General features: G+C 48.1%; 1 protein-coding gene and 1 pseudogene across 1 annotated transcript; both read right to left on the reverse strand.

The window, feature by feature from the left end:
• Positions 1-1,088: 1,088 nt before the first annotated feature.
• Positions 1,089-2,546, reverse strand: LOC105297651 (annotated as a pseudogene).
• Positions 2,547-3,042: 496 nt separating this feature from the next.
• On the reverse strand, positions 3,043-19,693 carry MOGAT2 (monoacylglycerol O-acyltransferase 2). The gene is given in 7 exon segments (XM_011368401.1): positions 3,043-3,197; positions 4,641-4,832; positions 5,480-5,522; positions 5,524-5,660; positions 6,002-6,195; positions 15,069-15,264; positions 19,603-19,693. Coding segments are annotated over 7 exon segments (1,008 nt in total).
• Positions 19,694-20,631: the final 938 nt, after the last annotated feature.

The following is a 20,631-nucleotide window of genomic DNA, read 5'->3' on the forward strand; positions in this document are numbered from 1 at the left end:
AAAATCCAGCCATCACTGTACGCTAAAAGACCATTCAATAAGAGAGGGACTCAGGGCCCGCCTACATAGAGAGGCCCAGCAGTTCTAGCTCTCCAGCTTTTCCATCCCCAGGCAACCCATCCATTGAAAGCCCAAGCAAGACAGAGAAGAACCACCTAGCCAACACACAGAATTGTGGGAAATAGTACGTCCTTACCATCTTCAACCATTACATTTTGGAGTGATTCATCACACAGCGAGAGATAACTACAATGGGCAGGTACTTTTCTCCTTTGCAAGTCTTGTCCTTCCCCAGGGCCCTGCCCGCCTGCTCGGTCCTCCAAGTCTTCCTCTGTCTGGAGATCGACACTCCCTCCTCTGAACTCTACTGTTCTTCATCCCAATTCTCTTGCGACCCAGATAGCGCACTGCCTCATCTCCATGAAACACTGAGTACATTCATCACCCGACTCCTAGTTTACATGTCATCCACGTCATTCCGGACAGAATGTGGAGTGGCTTAAAATTGCAAGATACCGTATGATGGTCACAACACTGGAGGTGGATATTGTCATCCTTATTTCTCAGATGACAAAAACTGAGGTTTGAAGGTGATGTGACTGGCCCGGAGTTACTGAAAAGTCATGGGCTAAGATTGGAATCCAAACATACACTTCTCAAATGCCTCCCACGTTGCAGTTGTTGGTATGACCTGCTCCTAGAGGGAAAGAACGCTGCTTCCCTCCCTGAGAGTGAGCAGCATTCACAGGTTCTGGTCCTACCCAGCACCCTGTCCCCTCACACATGTACCAAACCCAGGAATCCAGAATTATTCTTTCAGGGCACTTGTCCCCGTCTTACTCACCTGGGAGACACATACAAATATCCACTCCTCACATGTAGGTTTCATTCTCTGTGCTGGTCTATCCTGAGTCTTTGTTGTTGTTAATCTTAAGGTCAGTTTATTAAGTTCAATGATGAAAGCTTTCAGAAAAATATTCTCCTAAAAATTATTTTTTCTCAGGAAAAAAGAAAGGAAAACCAACACCCTCTCAGCATAGCCACAGATACTGTGGCAGTCAAGCCTCTCTGCAGATGGGGCTAGTCCATTAAATGGTCAAGTCACTCTCTGGATCAACAAGATTATAGTCTGGATCATCCTCAACTTCCTCCAACTCCAAGTCATCTATTTCCCAGAACAAAGACTCATCGACCTCCTCATTGGTTCCAGCACCCTCCAAATACTAGATATCAAATGAGTCGAGATTATGATCCATTTCAGATAGCCGTTTTCCACTTAATTTATTTTTTCCTGCTTGTTCTTCTTTCATTTGTTTCTTTTTTAATTTCCAAGAGTTCTGCATCAGCCTTGGCCTTCCAACTTAAGAAATTCTCAATTGTAATAGCAATGCCATGAAATAATTGATTTTCAGCTTCTTCTGTTTCTTTTTCTTTTTGTTTCTTTTCTTCTCTTCTAGTTTTTATCTGATCTACTATTTTATTTATTTATTTTTTGTACAAATGTCTCTAAAGCAAAGATCATTACCATACCAAGATTTTCTTCTGCTGTAATGCTAATAATTTTAAAATGCCTGAAACATCATTAACTTCTAGATTTTTCCTCAGAGAATATTTCATAAAAAGGGGCTTCATCTGGGTATTTTTCACCATATGTAAACTTAAGTGTAGCCTGGACAAGTTAATCATTTTCTCCAGCCTTAGATGTCACAGTAATGATGAAGCTGGTTGGATTTTCTGATAATACCGGTTAATGACACTCTCAAACCCCTCTTCATTCATCGCCTTTATAGCCTCACAGTACAGCTGTACTGCTGGAGAGAGAGAACATGAACAGGACTAAAGCTATGCAGGTGTAGCTGAGAGACATCTGCCTGTGAAGGAGTCAGGGTAGATAGACTCCAGAGCCTCCAGCTCGTTGCGCTGCTTCTTGCCCTAATCTGTCGTTGTGACTTTGTTGCTGCCCTTGGATCGCCCAGACCCCCAGGCGGTGCGCTACAGCAGGGACTGCAGCCGCACCGGGACAGTGGGCAGTGGCTTTGCACTGTGTCTTAACATACTCTTTCCTTCCCTCTTCTTTCCAAAAACAACAGGGCCCAAGGTGGTAAGCTTCGTGTTGATGGGTCAAGAAAGAAGAGCCAACATGGCCTTCTCTAGCCCAATATGATCCACCTTCTGGGAAGATGAAACAAGGCTGTAGGGCCACAGGGCCAGGCTGATGGTCAGAGGAGAGGTTTAGACCAGCCTTTTTAGTTGCGGGGTGGGGAGAAAGAGAAGAAGGCTAAAGTAGAATCCTTTCATTTATTGAATTGACATTTATGGAGCCTTCCCACTTTTTGTGCAAAGGTCAAGTGCTGAAATTACAAAGTTCAAATATGAGGTGTCTCATGGAGCTCTCAGCCTATGCGATGTCAGAGCTGAGACTCAGAGATCATCTTAGTCAGAGAAACTGAGACTCAGAGGGAGCATGAAAAGACCTGCCCATACAGCCAGTGACAGAGCACATTTCTCCTTATCCACCTTTTGGACCCTTCTGGCTGCAACTCCATAGCTCAGAGGATCCCCAAACTCAAAGGTGCCTAGGGTAATTGCAAGGGCTTCATGGCCACCCCTTTCTCTCCAGCTCAGGGAAGGAGGAGCTGGGACACCCAGGGTGCGGGATGAGAGAGATAGTAGGAGAAGAGGCTGAAGCTGGTGGCTTCTTTTGTGCTGTCACTCAAGGTAGTGAGTGAGATTACAACAGAGGACAGAGACTTCAAAAATCATTCTCTTCCAGCCCTTTCTCCCATTTCACAGATGAGCAGACCAAGGAGAGGAAAATTTGCAGAGGTTTTGCACAGGAGTAAAAATCACCAATGCTGGAGTCTAGTTTCCCCTCTCACACTGCCAGTTGTGACTTGGGGTTTGATTTGCAGGAGTCTGGGAAGGCTTTGAAGATATTTTCAATAGACTCCTCTACGAAGCCTTCTCAGATCACAACACCTACCACTGGGCTCCCTAATGCTAGCCCTGCCCTTTGGGGCAGCCCCTCCTCTGGGGAGGTGCTTAGCAGAACTCCAAGTGTTGGTCCATGGGGACATTGTACTTGAGCTTGTGGGCTTCGAAGAGGTTACACAGCTCCTTGATGTAGTGATGGTGCAGCTTGTCTACCTCCTCCTGTGAGGGATTCGGTATCTTCTGCACCTGGATGGGCTTTCCCACTGCAAACACAGAGGTGGGCAGTAGCTCAGAGTAGGGGCCCTTGGGGCAGGTGCCCACCCCTGTGGTCATCCCTGCAGGAAAATGTTCTTACTGCCATCCCTTTCAACCCTATTTCAGGTGATGGGTTATAAGATCTTAAAGAAACTCCAAGATTCAGATATAATAGCAACACCACCAGCTAGCATTGCAATGTGCCAGGAAATGTGTCAGATGCTTTACATAAAGGAGATTACATCTCTTTAACCCTCATAATAATCCTCTGGGGATCAAACCTGTATTATTCCCATTGACAGGTAAGGCAATGAGGCTTAGAGAGGTTAAGTAACTCGTTCAAGGTCAAATAGCCAGGAAGAATCAGTGTCAGGTTTTAAAAACGGGGGATGTCTTCTTAACTTCCAGGACGTATGGTTCTGGGAATCTAAGCTGCCATGATTAGAAGCACACATATTTCTAGGATGAGGTGGACCTGCAGCCCAGGCAGCTCTTCTTCCCTCTTCTCCCTCCATGCACTGCCCGCTTCATTCTAGGGAGGAGTCAGGAAGGCCCTAACTGATCTCCTTCCTCTTGGTCTGCCTGGCTGAGAAAGCACCTCTCCCACCTTCTCTTGGGAATAGCTCTGGAGGCAGCAGCAATATTAACATTCATGAAAGGTTGCCACACAGCACAGGAAAGTCATGGTGTAGGGTGGGTCACTAAGTCTGTGCTCGGCTAACAAACAGGTGGCTAGAGATGAATGGACCTCTCTCTACAGGCTTTGCCAGAGGAACCTAGTTGGAATCCAGGAAGAGAGCAAACAAAGTTTCCAAATAGCTGAAAAAGATGACATTAAGTCCATACACTAAAGCTCACGCCCATTATTTACAGGAAATAAACCCCAACTCCGCTCTAATGATTGCTACTTTACACACAATTCTAACATACTTGGAATGCCCTTCCCTTATATCCACATTCTCCAATGAGCCTTATTGGATCCTCCTGGTCAGAATTAGACCCTCTTTCTCTGGTATAATAAAAAGTTGAATATATCCTCATTCAAACCTCAACTTTGTTACTCAAAGGCAGTGTGCTTTTTTCATTTTGAAAGTTTCTTAACTTCTCTGAGCTTCGGTTTCTAACCAATGAAATAGGGATCATAGTCCTTACCTTGAAGGTTGTCAGGACAAACCAAGATGCTGCATGCAAGGGAGCCAATGCAGTGCCTGGTACATAGCAGGAGCTCAGTAATCAGTAGCGACCATAGTTCTTTGTGCCTCTGTTACAGTTCTAATCCCAGACCATCTCGTATTGGGGTTATCTGCTTATGCAACTGTTTCTCAGTCTAGAATGTGAGCTCCGTGAGGGCAAGGAAGTAAGTGTCTGGCCCATTCCATGTCCCTTTGCAGCACTCAGCCCAGGCCCCTTTCCCTGTAGCCTACCCGCCCCCAGCCTGGATCTTGGCTTACCCACAGTGGTGATAGGCTGGAGGTGGGGTAAAAGACCAAAGCTGTACTGAAAGATGCCACGGCCATGAAAGAGTGGGAGGGAGACACTCGTGACTTTCTGTAGCCGGTTCTGGATCCAGCACAAGGAGCCAGGAGAGTTCTCGATTTGGTCAAAGAGGCCATTCTCTCCAAAGGAGAATATTGATACCAGAGCTGCGCCAGAGGGAGACAGATAAAAGAAGGCATGTGGGAGGCCCCAAGGAAGGCCTCAGCTGAGCACCTAGCTTCTGGCAAGGACCCAGTGACCAGGAATTGGAGCAGAAGACAGAGCCCTGGGCCAGAAGCAGGAGACCTGAGTTGTTTCTCAGATCTGCCATAGCTTGCTTTCTGACCTTGAGCACGACCTGGCCCTGCTCAGGACCACGATCTCCCAGTTACACCATGACAGATAGACCAGAATGCTTCAGAGAGTCCTCTCAGATAGAAAACACCTGCTAACATTACAGAACAATCTCTCCTGCCCCAGTTAGCTTGTATTCTTCAAAGATACTTCGAGTTCAGAGAACAGCTCTGCAATATGCCTCAAACTCCATTATCCCAGATCCCACAGGTCTCAGATCCAGTGTCAGCTTTGGGCAATATATCTCTTCCCATCTAGTCCCTTTGATCACCACGTCTCCCCTCTGCAATTTCTCTTGGGTATTTGGGCATGAGATAGTACATTGCTCTCCAAAATATCGTTGGTATTGTGAATGGACTGAGGATCTCTCTGCCAAAATAGAATCTCCATTAGTCTTGCTGTCTTCCTACCAAAATACAATTCTTGCCAATCTCCAGGTGAACCCAGAGCCTTCTTCCCAGATACCCATGCATCAGGGCAAGCCTGATGAAGCCCTTGCAGTTCCCGCAGCAGCAGTGTGCAGGTGCCAGGCCTGGTATTGAGTGCCTCCTGGACGCCCCCTACAATGACACCCAGCAGGTTGCCACCATCCTTCCTGTTCAGAATGTGAGCAGCGCTCTCCTTGTCCGATGTGACCAGCCCTGGGGAGAGAAGATGATGGTCATGTATGAGGCGAAGTGGCAGAGACTGTGGGGGTAGATGTGGCTCAAGAAAGAGATCACCAAAAGTGCCCACAGAGGCCTGGGTCCCCTACTCCTCCCACTCTAGCTGAGAGTTCCCTGAGGACTGGGAACTCCTTAACCCCCTCACTGAGCTCATTGTCCCACTTGGTGCTGTGGGAAGTGCTTCCTTGGGTCTAGCCTCCTTCTGCCGCTACACATGCTCTTGGAAGAAGTACACAACTATTGGCAGCCCTCACTAAGATCCCTCCTCCATGCCTGCAGCCTCGTCTTCCTAAGCTACCCAAGTGGGGAAGACTCACACTCTGACATGAGATAATCCCTGAAGAAAGGAGCCCGGAACCACAGGGGCAGCTTCATCAGGTGGGGGCAGATGCTGGGGAATTGCTCATGGAAGCCCGTGCTCTCAGTGCACAGATCGACAAAGGCTCTGGTGGCCAGAACCCTGAGGGAGTGAAAGCCAGCAAAGTAGTTCCGGGAGGGGTCCGGCTGCAGTCTTGACCAGCTGCAAGGACAGCAACCTAGTGAGCCAGAGCCGGATCTGCATGTGCAGCCTGACTCTGCCTCTCTCCAGTGCGACCTTGGGCAAGTCATTCTCCCTCTCTGAGCCTCAGTTTTCATGAAGATTGAGATATACTGGGTGAATGCACCTGGTGATACCATGGTGCCGGCTGCGTCTCAGACTCACTGCTAGCTTTGGGCAAATTGCTTCCCTCCTACGCTCTTCACCTGTAAAATAGGGACATTTGGCCCTGTCCCGCCTACCTCCCAGAACTGCCAAGAAGCTTAGTTCTGAGGGTGCCCTGGAATTACGAAGACTACTATATCGCAGGATGTAATTTGAAGGCATCAAAAGGCCACACAGGGACACCACCATAGAAGAGCCCGGTTTTACAAAACTCAATATAAAAATTGGCACAGGGAGTGAGCATTTGCAAGATATATTGGGAGTGGATTCCTGTTATGTTGAAAGAGCACGCAGACCAGTAGGCCAACCCTAGTCCTATTTACCTCTGTACAACACAAGTGTCTCCCCAGCAGCTCTCTGCTCCCCTTGCACCAGACTTTCCTTGCCCTTTGTTCACTCTTCCCCCAGCCATAGGCAGCGTTGCTGGCACAGCATTTTGCCTGGGTCAAGTCAGGACTTCAGCGTGGAGGGTGTAGCAGGGACCACCAGACACTGTACACTGAGTGAGAGAGGAGAGCCGTTCATCATTAGCAGTTTCCAGGTGAAGCTGGGTGAGTGGAGGGGGCAGGAACCGAGTTAACAAATTCTATTCCCAGCCAGTTACTGAACAGGCTGCAATGTGGCCGAGTCTGCAAAGATTATCGCCATGGGCAGTGATTGCATATGTGGGGGCGGGGGGTAACCAATCCATTCTCCACCCTGTCAGGAACCCCAGTGCAGCCCACCCTTTACAGTGCTCTGCACTCTGGGAGCCACAGCCATTCGAGTTTGAAGGCCCCTGAGGCCCCAAGCCCCTGGCAGGAGGCTTTCCCTGATAGGATTGCCCAGGCCCAGGCAATTTGCACTCCTAATTGGGGGGGCAGGCGGTAGCCATTTCCACTCTGGCTCAGCTTTTTGAGGGTGAAAGTTCATCCTATCATCAAGCTGAAACATCTAGTGGGTGACTCCCTGAGGATACTTGTTGCTGCCTTTGAGGCCCCAGAGACCTGGCCGCCCACCCTTAGAGCATCCTGGAAGGATGTGGGCAACAGCAATGGAGATCTGAGCCTGTCTGTCTCATCCAGCTTCTCTTGTCCTTGACCTGGACTTGGTCTCTGCAACCTACTCCCCTACCCAGTATGCCCTCCGATAAACCATCAACACTTTGCAGAAAGGCTGCAGGGACCATTGCCTCCCAGACAGGGACAAACCTCCTCCATTTATACAATAGGGATTTATTGGACATGAAAACAAAGACAGAGATATAATATAACCAGAAATTTCTCACCAGCTCACTGGGAAAGCTGCTTCCTCAGGAACCCATTTGTTGGTGTTTCTTTAAAAACATACCTGGCTCCCTGCACTAAAGCACTGGCTTACAAATTCTCTTTTATTACCAAGTGAGAAAGGTAATTTTGTACAACCTCCATAAAGGTGATTTGTCAATACAACTCAAATATGTAATTCACCTTTCAGCCCAGCAACTGCACGGCTGAGGAATTTAGCTACAGAATTTCTCGTATTTGTGCAAAACAAGATTATTAACTGAAGCATTATTTTTTAGTAATAGCAAAAAGTAGGCACCTACTCAAACATCATCAACAAGGCCTGTTTAGAAAAATTATGAAACATTTACATAACGGACCACTATGCAGCCATAGAAAAGTGTGACAGCTCTTCTTGTCCTGAAAAGGAAAGATGGCCACAGTGGTTTGTCAGGTGAAACAGCAAGGGGCAAGACGATGTGTGCAGAATGTCACTGACTGTGTCAGGAAAAGTAGGGGGACATACATGTGCTGGTATGTACATGCACCAAACACTGGTTGCCTCTCAGTTGCCTCTGGGGAAGGAACTGGGGAGATGGGATATGAAGTGGGACAGGACTTTTCACTACATATCTTTTTGTCCCTTTCACATTTGGAAAAAGAATGCATTACCTATTTTAAACGAATAATGAATTAATAAATAAATGAAATAAATAAAATAATAAACAAATGAAAAAATGATTATTCCCTGAGTAAAGGAGTCTTTGTGTGTGGAGAGCTATCCTGGTGAGTGTAAGGGCCTGTGTCTAGGCAAGTGCGTCAATATTTGCATGTGCATGTTCAAGTGTGTACACTGATGAGGCCATTGCTATCCCATGGAGGCCTGGTCCGCATCTCTCCTGCTCACTTTCTGGGCGAACCTCTTCCATCTGCCCCCTGTGCCCAAGCGATATCCCACCATCACGGTGAGGGCCTTGAGATTACAGGCCACCTGGTGGTGGCATCTCTGTGTCCCCAGTGCAGGCCTGGAGCAGAAGAGATGCTCCCTGAGAGACTGTGGAATGAAGGAAGGAAAGAATGAACCATGAATGGATGAAGCTGAAGCAGCTGGCCTTGGAAGAAAGGGCTCCTGCCCCTGTCCCTGTCCTGACATGTCACTTGGGTTTCACTGAGCTGCGAGTCAAGAAACCTAGGTTCTGCTGTTGGCCCATCACCTGACCTTTGCCCTCTTTTTGCCTCAGGTTCCCCTCTGTCCCACAGGACAATGATAACATCTCCCTCACAGGGTCATTACTGGTTTCAGGTGAGGTACACCTAGAAGGAAAAGGTTTGTAAACTGCTGTGCTCTCTGCTTGCTCCTTCAGTTCTCTTAGGGGAGGGAAGTGTGACTAAGCAACAACAGATATCTGGGGAAAGCCCCTTCTGGGTAACTGTCATGGCAGGCTGGGCATGGCACCAGGTAGAGGCAACCGGGGAAGAGAATGGTCAGGTTGCTAGGCAATGGTGGTTGCTATTTTTAAAATTTATATAATTCATACCCCCATCAAATTCACCTTTTTAAAGTGTGCAATTTAGTGATTTTAGTATATTTCAAAGGCGTGCAACCATCCCCACTGTGTAACTCCAGAGCATTTTCAACATCCTTCAAAGAAATCCATACCCATTAGCAGTCACTCCTCTTTCCTCCCGCCCTGGCAACCACTAATTTATTTTCTGTCTCAATGGATTTGCCTATTCTGGACATTTCATAAAAATGGAATCATATAATATGTGGCTTTTGTGTTGCCTTCTTTTACTTCACAGACTGTTTTCAAGGTTCATCTATGTTGAACCAAGTATTGATACTTTACTCCTTTTTATTACTGTATACTATTCCATTGTATGAATAGACCACATTTTGTTTGCCCATTTAATGGCCTTTGGCCATGGCAGGTAATGTGGCCATGAATATTCTGTACAAGTCTTTATGCAAACATGTTTTCAGTTCTCCCAGGGGCATTTCTACCTTGAACCCCAAGACTCTTGCTAGAAGATCACAGCCCTACACGGACTCTCTAGGAGAGGACATCTCAACCTTGGATGGGAGCAAGGAGAGTGAGGGGCTGTGGCTCTCCCATGTCTACCCAGTCCCATCTTTTGACAAATTCTCTTGTGCCCTCACATCCTTGGGGCAACCCAAATGCCTCAAGAGCCCACTGTCCTGACGGCTCTTTTATGGGTCATGAAGCACCCACACCGCTGGCCTCTTTAACCATGGTTGTAGGGAAGCCAGTTGAGGGCAAGAGCCTCCATTGGACAGTAGAGGAAACTGAGATGCAGAGGGGTAAGTGACCTGCCCACAGGCACACAGATGACCGCGTCTGGGTTCCGCTGTCTCCTGCAGAGAGCACCCAAGAGAGCCAGGAAGCCTTTGCCCCAGGCCCGAGGAAATAGCCTGAGACTCAGGACTGTCTCGGGGACCTTCTCCTTTCTGGTCTTGGAAGGTCCAGGGCACTCAGGAGTCCACTCCAGGACAGAGGTTCCTGCATCAGCAGCTTAGCCTTGGATAACCTATTCCTGGCCTATGAATGTACCTTGATAACTCAGTAGGTTAAAAATGCAGAGCAAGCAGGGTTTGATTTGAAAGGTCTGATGTGTGATAAATTTCCTAGGAGAATCTGATATATATCAAAGTTTGAGAATCCCCACTCTAAATCAAAAGAGTCCTCTTCCAGGTTCAGGTAGTTGGTTGTGTGTGTGTGAGTGTGGACTGGAATCCTTTCCTGATTCTTCCTATCATGGTCGGATAGAATGAAAGGCTTGGATAGTCTCCCTGGCCCCAGCAGTGACTCAACATAGCTTAAGTCGGGGCTTCAGCCTCCCCAGGCTTCTCCATTGATAAGTTCTCAGTTCTGTCCTCTCGCCCTTCAACAGTCATGTGCTCAGTTAATAGACACTCACTGGCAACTACAGATCTATTCCCTCAATTCTAAGACGCACCTTTTTTTTACATTTTAAACATTTTGTTATCAAAATACAACTGACAATTCTAATTGGAAGAATTTTTTCTTAGCAGTACTTAAAAAATTGGTATGTTTTACCACTGAGGCTATCTTAGAATTGAAGAAGTATATTATGTGCCAGGCACCGAGAGCTGGGAACAGTGCCCAAGGTGGGGAATTCTCAGCATCTATTGTGTGCCACGCACTTGCGACACCAATGCGCTTCATCCTCTATTAACCCTGGGAAGGAAGTACTGGCACCAATGCCCTCATTTTACAGACGAGGAAACTGAGACACAGGTTAATTAGCTCAGTCTAGATCACATAGCTAGTAAAGTGGCAGAGGCAAGTCAACACAGGCAACATAGCTGCAAGTGTGTGACTAGTGGGTTCGGCCGCCTTGTAGGAGAACCCAGGTGAAAGGTGGTGGGATTAAATGGGGGGTGGGGGAGAAGTGCACTTCAAGTAAAGGTATCAGCACAAGTGACACAGTTCATGCCTGCAGAACTGGGATGGCAAAGGGGGAAGGAGAGGCAGGTGAGGAGTGAGTAGGGATCTGGGGTGCATGGGTCTATAGGCTGCAGCAAAAATTAGATTTTATTCTAGGTGTGATGGGAGTCACTGCTATGTTTTAACATTATATGAGGATTATTCTGGCTGCTGAGTGGAGGATGGACTGGGGAGGGAGGCTTTAGTGGAAGTGGAGCCCAGATGAAGAGGTGACTGTGGTCAGGATTTAGGGCTTCAGGAGGAGAGAAGGGCAGGTTTGGAGGAATCTGCGAGACAGACCCCAGGCTCTAGAGATGCAGCTCTCAACCAGGGCTCATTACCCCGCCTCCACACTAGGGACATTTAGTAATGTTTGCAGACATTTCTGGTGGTCACACTGGTAGATGGGAGTGTTACAGGACTCTAGTAGGTAGAGGCCAGGGATGAAGTTAGAATCACTACACACGCACACACACATATCAAAGAATCATTCAGCCCGAAATGTCAATGGTGCAGAGAAAGCCTCCTGGAGAGCTACCTGGGTGGAAGAGGGAGTGGCAACAAGTGCAGAAGAAATGAGGCCCCCCCCAATCCCTTCAGGGCAGCCCTAGGGCTGAGGGGACAGCTGTGCTCTGTGCCAGGTCCCTGTGCCCATAGCAGAAGTAGGCCTCCTGAGGGGGCGGGCACAGGAGACAAGCCCCAGCTCCTTGTGAGGGAAGACTTTCTCACAGGCAGAGCCCTTCCATAATGAAAGGAGCCATTGCAGGAGAAAGCGAGTGCCCTGTCCAAAGACTATATAAGCTGGAGTTCTGTCCCAGGTGGGTGGCTGGCCACCCGAGTCCCTCTGACTTAGGTTAAGAGACCTCAGTGCTGAGAGGAGGCGGGGCTGGGAAGGGGAGCACAAACCGTAGCGATGCCTGCAGGGCAGCGGAGGAACAACTCCCAGGTGTGAGCGGGAGGGGTCAGTGATGTATCCTGCACTGAGCCATTTCCTAATGCCAGGTCACAGTCCTGGTCACAGCACTTCGCCCCTCCTCAGGCCTTGACCTGTGTAAGCAGTATCTGCTCCAGGATGATGACATCCTCCCACGGGAAGCCCAGCTCCCCAGCTGGTCTTCAGCATGAGGTGGAGACAGTTCCTCCCTAGGTGAAACATCGCCTGGTTCTCCACCATTAGCTTTTAAGGAAGCCTGTAGAGTGAGTTTAGAAAACTCCAGGGCCCGGAAACAGTTTCCTAATTTTGCTTGAAATTCCACCGCTAGACGCTAGTTAATAACATCACAGTTAGAACTGATAGGAGCTCAGAAAGCCACATGCATTTGATGGGGGCGTGCAGAGGCTTATGAAAGAGGGAGAGCTTCCACAGAGTTGAGACTCCCTCCCTGGGACTTCCCCATCTCCTGCCCACCCCAAGGTCCTTGTAGATCCTTTTGGAAGAGTTGAGGGTCTCCCGGGAGCCCATGGGAAAAGGAATCTTCAGGCCACAATCTGACCCCTGCGGGCTCTCAGCCTAGGACGGGGCAAAGTAAAAATGTGCGTCATCTGGCCCTCTGCTGGCCACTTGGTGCTATAGGCCTGCAGGGGGCACCAATCCTGAAACAGTGTGCAAATAGGATTTCTGTAAATCAAGTCCAGTGTCCCACCAGGGTCAATATCCTAGAGACTGAGAAACCCAGCTTGAGAGCTTCCTGGCTGGGGAAGAATCAAGAAGGGCAGTGGATAGGAGAGGCAGAGAGCCATCTCAGTATCTTTTTTCTACCAGACCTGCAACTGGCAGCAGCTCCAGGGACAAAGAGCCAGATGCGATCCTTTGTAAACCCTTGAGTGACTGGAAGACAGCCCCCTGGAGAACTTTCAGTTGCAGAGTCCCAGTTCTGTGGAATGGCCTTCAGTGGGCTCCATTACCTTATTGCTGAAAACCTCTCCATTCTCATCCCAGTCGTACCTTTTACTTTAATCACACTGGACATCAGGCTTATTGCTCAAAAGCCATACTGTGGCTAGCTTCCGGGCCTGCACCTGTGCTTTTCCCTTTCTTTCCTTGGTGAACTCAGGATTCAGCTCACAGTGGGAGGTGAGACCACAAAGCCAGAATCCACAAAGCTCTATTAGAGGCCAGAGCCTGCTTAAGGATTCTTTGGCTTGGAAGCTGACATTCACACACACTTTCCAGTGGAAACTCTGACCTTGGCTCAGGAGAACAAGCCCTGACCTGGGAAGAGGAGAGGAAGAGAAGGGAATTCAGAATCTCAAGCTCAGAGGTCTTGGATGGGGACAAAGGACTCTGCCCATGACATTTCTATGGCCCCTTTCCAGACCCAGCAAGCCCTGCTTCTCTTTGATGACGAAATCCTGGGAGGACACACTGCAGAAGAAGCAAACATAGGGGGTGAGGAAGATCACCCCCACTTGGGGCCCTCAAGTTAGCTCAGCACTGCCCACTTGCTCTGCCTTTCAACATCTATCACTCCACATGAGCATGGAAGTCTCTGCCAGCCAACTTCCTACTCTCTGCCCAGCCCCTGACCTACTGCCCTGCCCTGCCCTGTCCTACCTTTGCCCTTTGCCCAGGAGGCCCTGCTTACTAGGGCATTAAGGGCTCCTGCACCCTAGTTCCAGAGCCCCAGGACTATGAGAAGGGAGAAAGCAGGGGTCCTGACTTTGCCAATGAGTGCCCATGACTCGGGTGAGTTGTTTAACCTCTGTGAGCCTGTTTTCTCCACTCCTTCCCCTTTTACCAGCTGGGGACCTAACTCCTGAGGGGCAAGAAGAGGTGGGGCTCCCAAATGGAGTAGGAGAAGTCATGCAGGTGTGAAGGTCAGAGCAACAGGACTCTGGGCTACTAGAGTCCTCTCCAGACCCACAGCCATAGCCAAGCCTCCCCAGAGTCCCCAATGACTCAGAAAAATGATCCTAGTTACTAAATCACTGAGAACCTACAAAGTGCTTTACTCATTGTCTCACTGAATCCACACAACTCAGTGATGTATGTGCCATTGTTTCTACTTTACATATGGGGAAACAGGCTCAGAGAGTCTGTGTATCTCACCCAAGGTCACTCAGCTGATATGTGTCAGAACTGGTATTAGAACCTAGTCTGTCTAGCTCAAGATCATATTCCAAACCTCTTTTCTCTCTCCTGTTTCCAGAAGAGAGCCTACTGTCCCTGCTTGGCATCTCTCTGTGTCCCTCTGCCTGCCCCATCCTATCCCATCTGGCCAATAAACCAACCCTGCCCAGCTATTTACGTTCAAGAATTAGTCTGTCTGTAGTTCAGTAAAGGAGCTAAAGGGTCTGTTCACTCAGGACTGATCTTTGGGTCCAGGGTCAATTGTCCACAATGACCATTAGGTGTCCTGAGTCACAGAGACAGAAATTCAAAAGCACTCAGAGAAGGAGGAATCAGTCGGCTCACTGGGTATATGGGTAAACTGAGGTTCAGAATGGGACAGGGTGCCAGGGGACAAGGCCTTGGCCAAGGACACATAATATACCAGAGTTAAAGGCAGGAGAAAACCTGAGAACCAACTCGGGGCTCTCTCCCCTGCTGCTTTACCCATAGTTAATGCACAAACTTTAAAACCAGTAAAAGAACTTGTATGACCTTGGTCATACTTTTGTCTCTCTCTAGTTATCAGTCTCCTCATCTGATGAAGTAGAGCTAGATGGTCTCTTAGGACCTTGAGTTTATTATCTTCACCCCCAAACCTGGGCTGCTGAGGAGTTTATACCTATAAGATATATATGTGGGCCGCAGTATATGTCTCTCAGATCTCCTTCAAATTCTGCACATTTATCAATCCTTATATTGGTTCCACATCCATGCAGATGGCCAGAGAGGAGCTGGACTCTTCCCCATGCCACACAGTGGTGGAAGCCCTGGCTTCTGCCTTCCAGTCCAGTTCTTCTCATTGCTCATAGGACCACACTTTTCCCCATGAGACGTGGGGCCCTGGCCACATCTCACTCAACCCCAGTACTCACCAAGATGGGGAAATAGTCCTTCATGTACTTCCATATGACCCAGTGTCTTAGGATCTAGATGAGCCTGCCCCCCTGCTGTTGCTTCTCTCAGTCGAGGTACCACCAGGTTGCATACAGGACACTAAATAACCAGAGTCTTGTGAACAGGAGGCCTGTGAAGACCACAATGCAGATCTGGGCTGGGGAGGGAAGCAGCAGCTATCAGTGGTCAGAGGTGTGACAGAAAGGAGGTGAGACTGCCCAAACTGAGTCTCCCACGTACCTAGCACTAGCTGTCCTGTCCAGCCCTTAGCCCCTGGAAGAAGACATCAGCTTCCAATGCCTTCAAGGAGGAGAGAAGCAGCCAGCCCAATGTCACACTGGAAGCATGGACTTGAACTTAGGTAGGCCGAACTCCAAAACTCGTTTTCCCCACGGCACCAGGCTGCCTTATTCACTCTGGTCTTCCCCTTCCTCCTCCCTCTCTCCAGTAAAGTATAGTCAGCCCTTGAACAGCAAAGCTTTGAACTGCACTGGTCCATTTATATGTAGATTTATTTTTCAATAGATATGTAGAACACTGTAAATGTATATTCTGTTCCTTATAATTTTCTTAATCGTATTTTCTTTTTTCAAGCTTAGTTTATCGTAAGAATATAACATATGATACATGTAACATATATGCAAAATACGTGTTAACTGACTGTTTATGTTATTGGCAAGGCTTCTGGTCAACAGTAGGCTATCGGTAGTTAAGTTTTAGAGTTAAAAGTTATACATGGATTTTAGACAGCATGGGGTGGGGATTGGCACCCCTAACTCCTACACTGCTCAAGGGTCAACTGGAGTTCGCTTTTCACCAGGTATTCAATAAATACCTGGTGGACAACTGTCGTATTAACTGTTTCTAGTTTCGATCTTTTGGGATTTTAGAGAAAAAGGAGGCCCTCTTTCTGCCTAGCCCTCTGTCTGTCCACCCTCTAGCCCACCTTTCCAAAGATAAGTCTGACCAGATCCCCCCTCTAATGAAATCCCTTCCATGGCTTTCCCATGACTTCAAGGCACAGCCCGCGCAGCTCATCATGGCAATCAAGCTCTGCGTAGTTGGCCCTACCCACTCCCTGCTCCAGACTCACCTCACCCACATATACACCCAATGCTTGGGCCACACTAAACTGCTGCGTGTTCCTACAGCTCACTGATCTCTATCGGTTTCTTAGCTTTTGCTCGTGCTGTTTTCTCTGCATGCCATGCTCTTTCCTGGTGAAGAAAAGGAGTCCCCACTTCCCTTCAATATTGTACCAGAGGTCCTGGCCAGTGCTACAGGGCAAGAAAAATGAATGGACAGCATCAAGATTGGAAAGGAAGAAGCAAAGTGTCTCTCTTCGCAAACACACAACTCAATACATAGACTGTCCTAAGGAATTTATAGAGAAGTTACCAGAAGTTACATGAATTAAGTAAGGTCATGGGACTTTGGAAAGAACATTTGCATACACGTGGTTGCACATGCATAGAGGATGAAAGGATTCTGCTGATCTGGAGGAAGGAGACAGGGTGCCAGGGGACGAGGGTAGCTCGGAGATTGACTTAAATTTTATTTATTTATTTTTCTCACATTAAAAAAGCTCACGTGAAAAAATAATAAAGATCTCCAGCTAAGGCTCTCTCCTTTAGGCAAAATCAAAAGCCCACGTGGGTAACTCCCACTTTAAGGAAACCAGTTTCAGAGAATAAAAACAAATTGTTAACAGTGGCTACCTGGAGAGTAGGCTTTGGGGGAGTCTTTTACTTTTAAGATAATTATTTTGTTTCAATCTTTTACAATAGAATATATTAGTTTTACAGTCAGAAAGAAAAAGTTTAGGAAAAATACACACAAAGCATTTGTACCACACCAGCCCCCTCATCCTGGCCTCACCCTTTAACTCCTGATAGCAGGCAAAACCCAGACTGTAGTTCACTTAGGAAGAGAGACACTTTCTTTTACTTAATCCTCACAACTTTAAGAGGGAAAAATTTTAAACCCAACTTTATATGGTCTACAGAGGGTATGCAAATTGGCTAAGCTCACACAGTAAGCTAGTAGGATGAGATCTGGGATCCAACTCATTATTTTGGCTGTATCATGCTCCCATTTATTCATTCAAAAAAATATTTATCAACTCCAACTGTTCTAGGAGCTAGAGATGCAGCTGAGAACAAGACGAACTGTTTGAATGGAGTTTATCTTCCTGTGTGAGTGTGTGAGTTATAGAGGAGAGGAAAGGAAATAGACAGTAAAATGTAATCCACTGGGAAAATATTTGGCTCTGGGCCTTGAGTTTTTGGTGACAGGTCCTAGCTGACTTCTCCAGCCACTTTTTTACTACTCTTCTAACTTCAGTGTGAACCAGCTGTTCAATAAGTGTGTAGAGTCTTTACATCTCTACTGGAAGCCCTTACTCTCCTGCCAGCCTTTCAATCTATCTCCTAAATATCTCTTAAAAGGGGCCACTTCTCTCCATCCACTGCTGGCCTCCCGAGACCAGGGCTGGCAATCTTTTTCTTAAAGGGCCACACTTTAAATACTTTAGACTTTGCAGCTCATGAGGCAACTTGGAGGATATTACATAGGCACATAACCATTTTAAATACAATCATTTAAAAATGTTAAAACCATTCTTACCTCATGGACTGTGCAAATACAAAAACAATCAGTTGACCAATGGGCCGTGATTTGGCAACCCCTGATCTAAAGTGTGACTGCTCCATGCCATAGGTCTATTGCCCCATTCCCCAAACACAGTAGATATCTCGACTGCAGCCACAGGGACCTTTAACACTCAGATTGGACCTTGTCACTCCCCTCTTTAAAGCCCTGTTGGGGCTCCCCTTTGCCCCCAGGATAAGGGATAAGGTAAAACCTCCCACTCCTGGAACCAGTGGGTCCAGATCTCTTTTCTCAACTGTTTTCCCTCTAGTCCTCCAGGCCCAGGGTGACTTTGACCTCTTCACTGCTCCTGACATTCCAAGACTCCTGTGCCACAGGTCCACAGGGCTGGAGGTGGGCACGGCCAGTCAGACACACTTTTGCTCACAGAGCTCACATGAGACAAGCAGAGTATGAGGTCCTTTATCCCCTGTGGTCCTAGGCCACAGCCCGTTGTCCAGGAGCCAGCACTCGCAGCCTGCTCTGGATATAGACCTCCTTCCCCATTCTTCCTCCGCAGCCTCCTAGCCCACACCTCCTCTCATATCTCCTCCCATTCTCTCTGCCTTCTCTCCTCCCTTTGTCTCTTGCTCTCTCGTCTGTTGGCAGTAGGAAAAGCCCAGGACTCTGCATCTACAGCCTTGGACATTTAAGACACCTAGTTTCTCTTCTCATCTGTGTAATGGGCATAACCAGGGATATTTAAAATGTTTAACAACCCTGAGGTTGGAGACACAGATCAACATAAGGGATGCTAGGGCAGGGTACTGAAGGACTTGTTTTGCTGGAGGTGAATCTTTGAGCTGCAAAATTGTGAAGAGATTCTAAGAAAGCATCTGGTGTGGTGCGATGTGGTGTGTTGTGGTGTTGTGTGTATATCTGTGTGGTGGTGGTGGTGGTGGTGGTGGTGTGTGTGCGTGTGTGTGTGTGTGATTGCTATTGACCAACCTGTACAGAGTACATCTATATTTTCGTACCAGGACTGTGGCCTTCGGTTACTGGCTGAACACTAGCTATGAGGGTAGCAGTTTCTACCAGGTCTGGTGTCAACAGATGAAATGAAGACTCTGCATACTCCACTCACTCTCTCTCCCAATCCTCAGGCCTGAGCCCTCCTCGAAAACATTTCCATCAGCAAAGCTGGAGTTTGGGCAAGTGTGGCCGCCCCAGCCACAACTAATGTGTTCACTGTCAGGGTGAGGGAGGTAAGGGGACCCTCTTACGCAATCCCAGCCCAGGCCCCAAGACAGGGCAGAGTAAGCACATCTCTTCATTTTACCCCATGACAGCTCTATAAAGTCAAGATTGTCAGTCCCATTCTGCAGATGATGAAATAAAGGCCTGGAGAGGTCAGGCATGGGTCCACCAAGGTCAAACAGCTGGTCAGTTGCCCAGCTGAAGTCTGACCTAGGTTTGCCTCACTCCTCACTCTACTTTCAGCCTGTACCTTCTCTCCCCTTCCTGTTCTTTCCCTGTTCCCCTCTCTTTTCCCCACTCCCTCCTCCCACCCCCACTACCTCTGTTTCTTCCTCTCTGAAAGGAAGAAAATCCATCCATCTCCTCTGAACGGCCTGAGGAGCCTGGAACTTTCCCACAGTTGCCTAGATCCTTCTCCACACCACAGGCAGCCTGAGGTGGGGGCTCTGTCTTAGTACTCAGGTAGAACACACAGCCCAGGAAAGCTAAGTAACCTGCCCAAAGGCACAGGTGGTGACTTCTACTCCACCTTAACCCACACCCGATGACACCCTCCAAAGGCCTCTGGTCAGGGGCTCTGAGCACAGCAAAGCGCCCTTCAGTAACAGGTGCCCACGGTCTCCCTGAACCCCAGTCCAGCACCCCTCACCCAGGGCCAAGAAAGAGAAGATCCATTGCAGGACCACGAGAGTCTGCAGCCTGCGCTACCATGGCACAAACAAAGACGCAAACTTCACCATGTTGGTTCTTCTGCCAGTGCTGGAGGCTTCTCTGGGCACTGCTGTGGTCAGAGGCATCCACTGGTTTCTGTTGTAGGTGGAGGTTGTGTAAGCAACCTGTGGGTAGGGGAAAAAGGTGATCTGCCCAGCCTAGCCACAATGCCTCCCTGTCCCTGCCCAGGTAGGGACCTGTTTCCTAGGAGAAACCTTTTAATCCACCTGTCCTGGGCCCAGCTAAAAATAAGAAGGAAGAGAAGGAAGTATACAGCCCTTATCTAGGGCAGTTGCCTTCTTTGGCTATGACTTATCTGTGAGATCATTTTTCACTAATCGCTTGGATCTTGCCCTTCACTTAGCAGGTAAAGTCTCAAGTTTAATACAATCTTGTCCTCTTCCCACCCGCCCAATGACCTGGCTCCAATAATTGTCTCCTCTCTCTCCTGCCATGTCCATTGCTCCCCCTCCACAAATATGCGGTAATAGCTCCCATCTAAAAATCCTTTGGCCCCACAAGCTAGCTCCTCCGCCTCCTGCCCTATTGTACAGAAGAACTTGAAAGAGCTGTCTGCATTCCACACCTTGGCCTCCCATCCTGTCCTCTGTTACTCTATACCTCAGATGCCACCGTTCCACAGAACTGCCCTTGATAGATGCACCAATGGCCTCCATGTTGCTAAATCCAGTGGTCAATTTTGACCTCATCTTGACCTCTCAGCTGCCTTAGACCTGGTGGACCACTTCCTTCTTCTTGAAACTACTTGGCCTATGGACATCATACTCTCTAATTTCCTTCCTGCTTCTCTGGCTTCTCCTTGGTCTCCTTTATCCTTATCCTTTACTAGATTCTTATCCTTTACTAGATTAAATGTTTGCGTTTTCTCCTGTCCTTCTTGGACCTTTTCTCTTCTCTTCACACTCACTCTCTTAGAGATCTCATCCAGGCTCACACAGTGAAGACT

Source organism: Pteropus vampyrus, unplaced genomic scaffold, assembly GCF_000151845.1.
Source record: "Pteropus vampyrus isolate Shadow unplaced genomic scaffold, Pvam_2.0 Scaffold141, whole genome shotgun sequence".
Classification (NCBI taxonomy): Eukaryota; Metazoa; Chordata; class Mammalia; order Chiroptera; family Pteropodidae; genus Pteropus; species Pteropus vampyrus.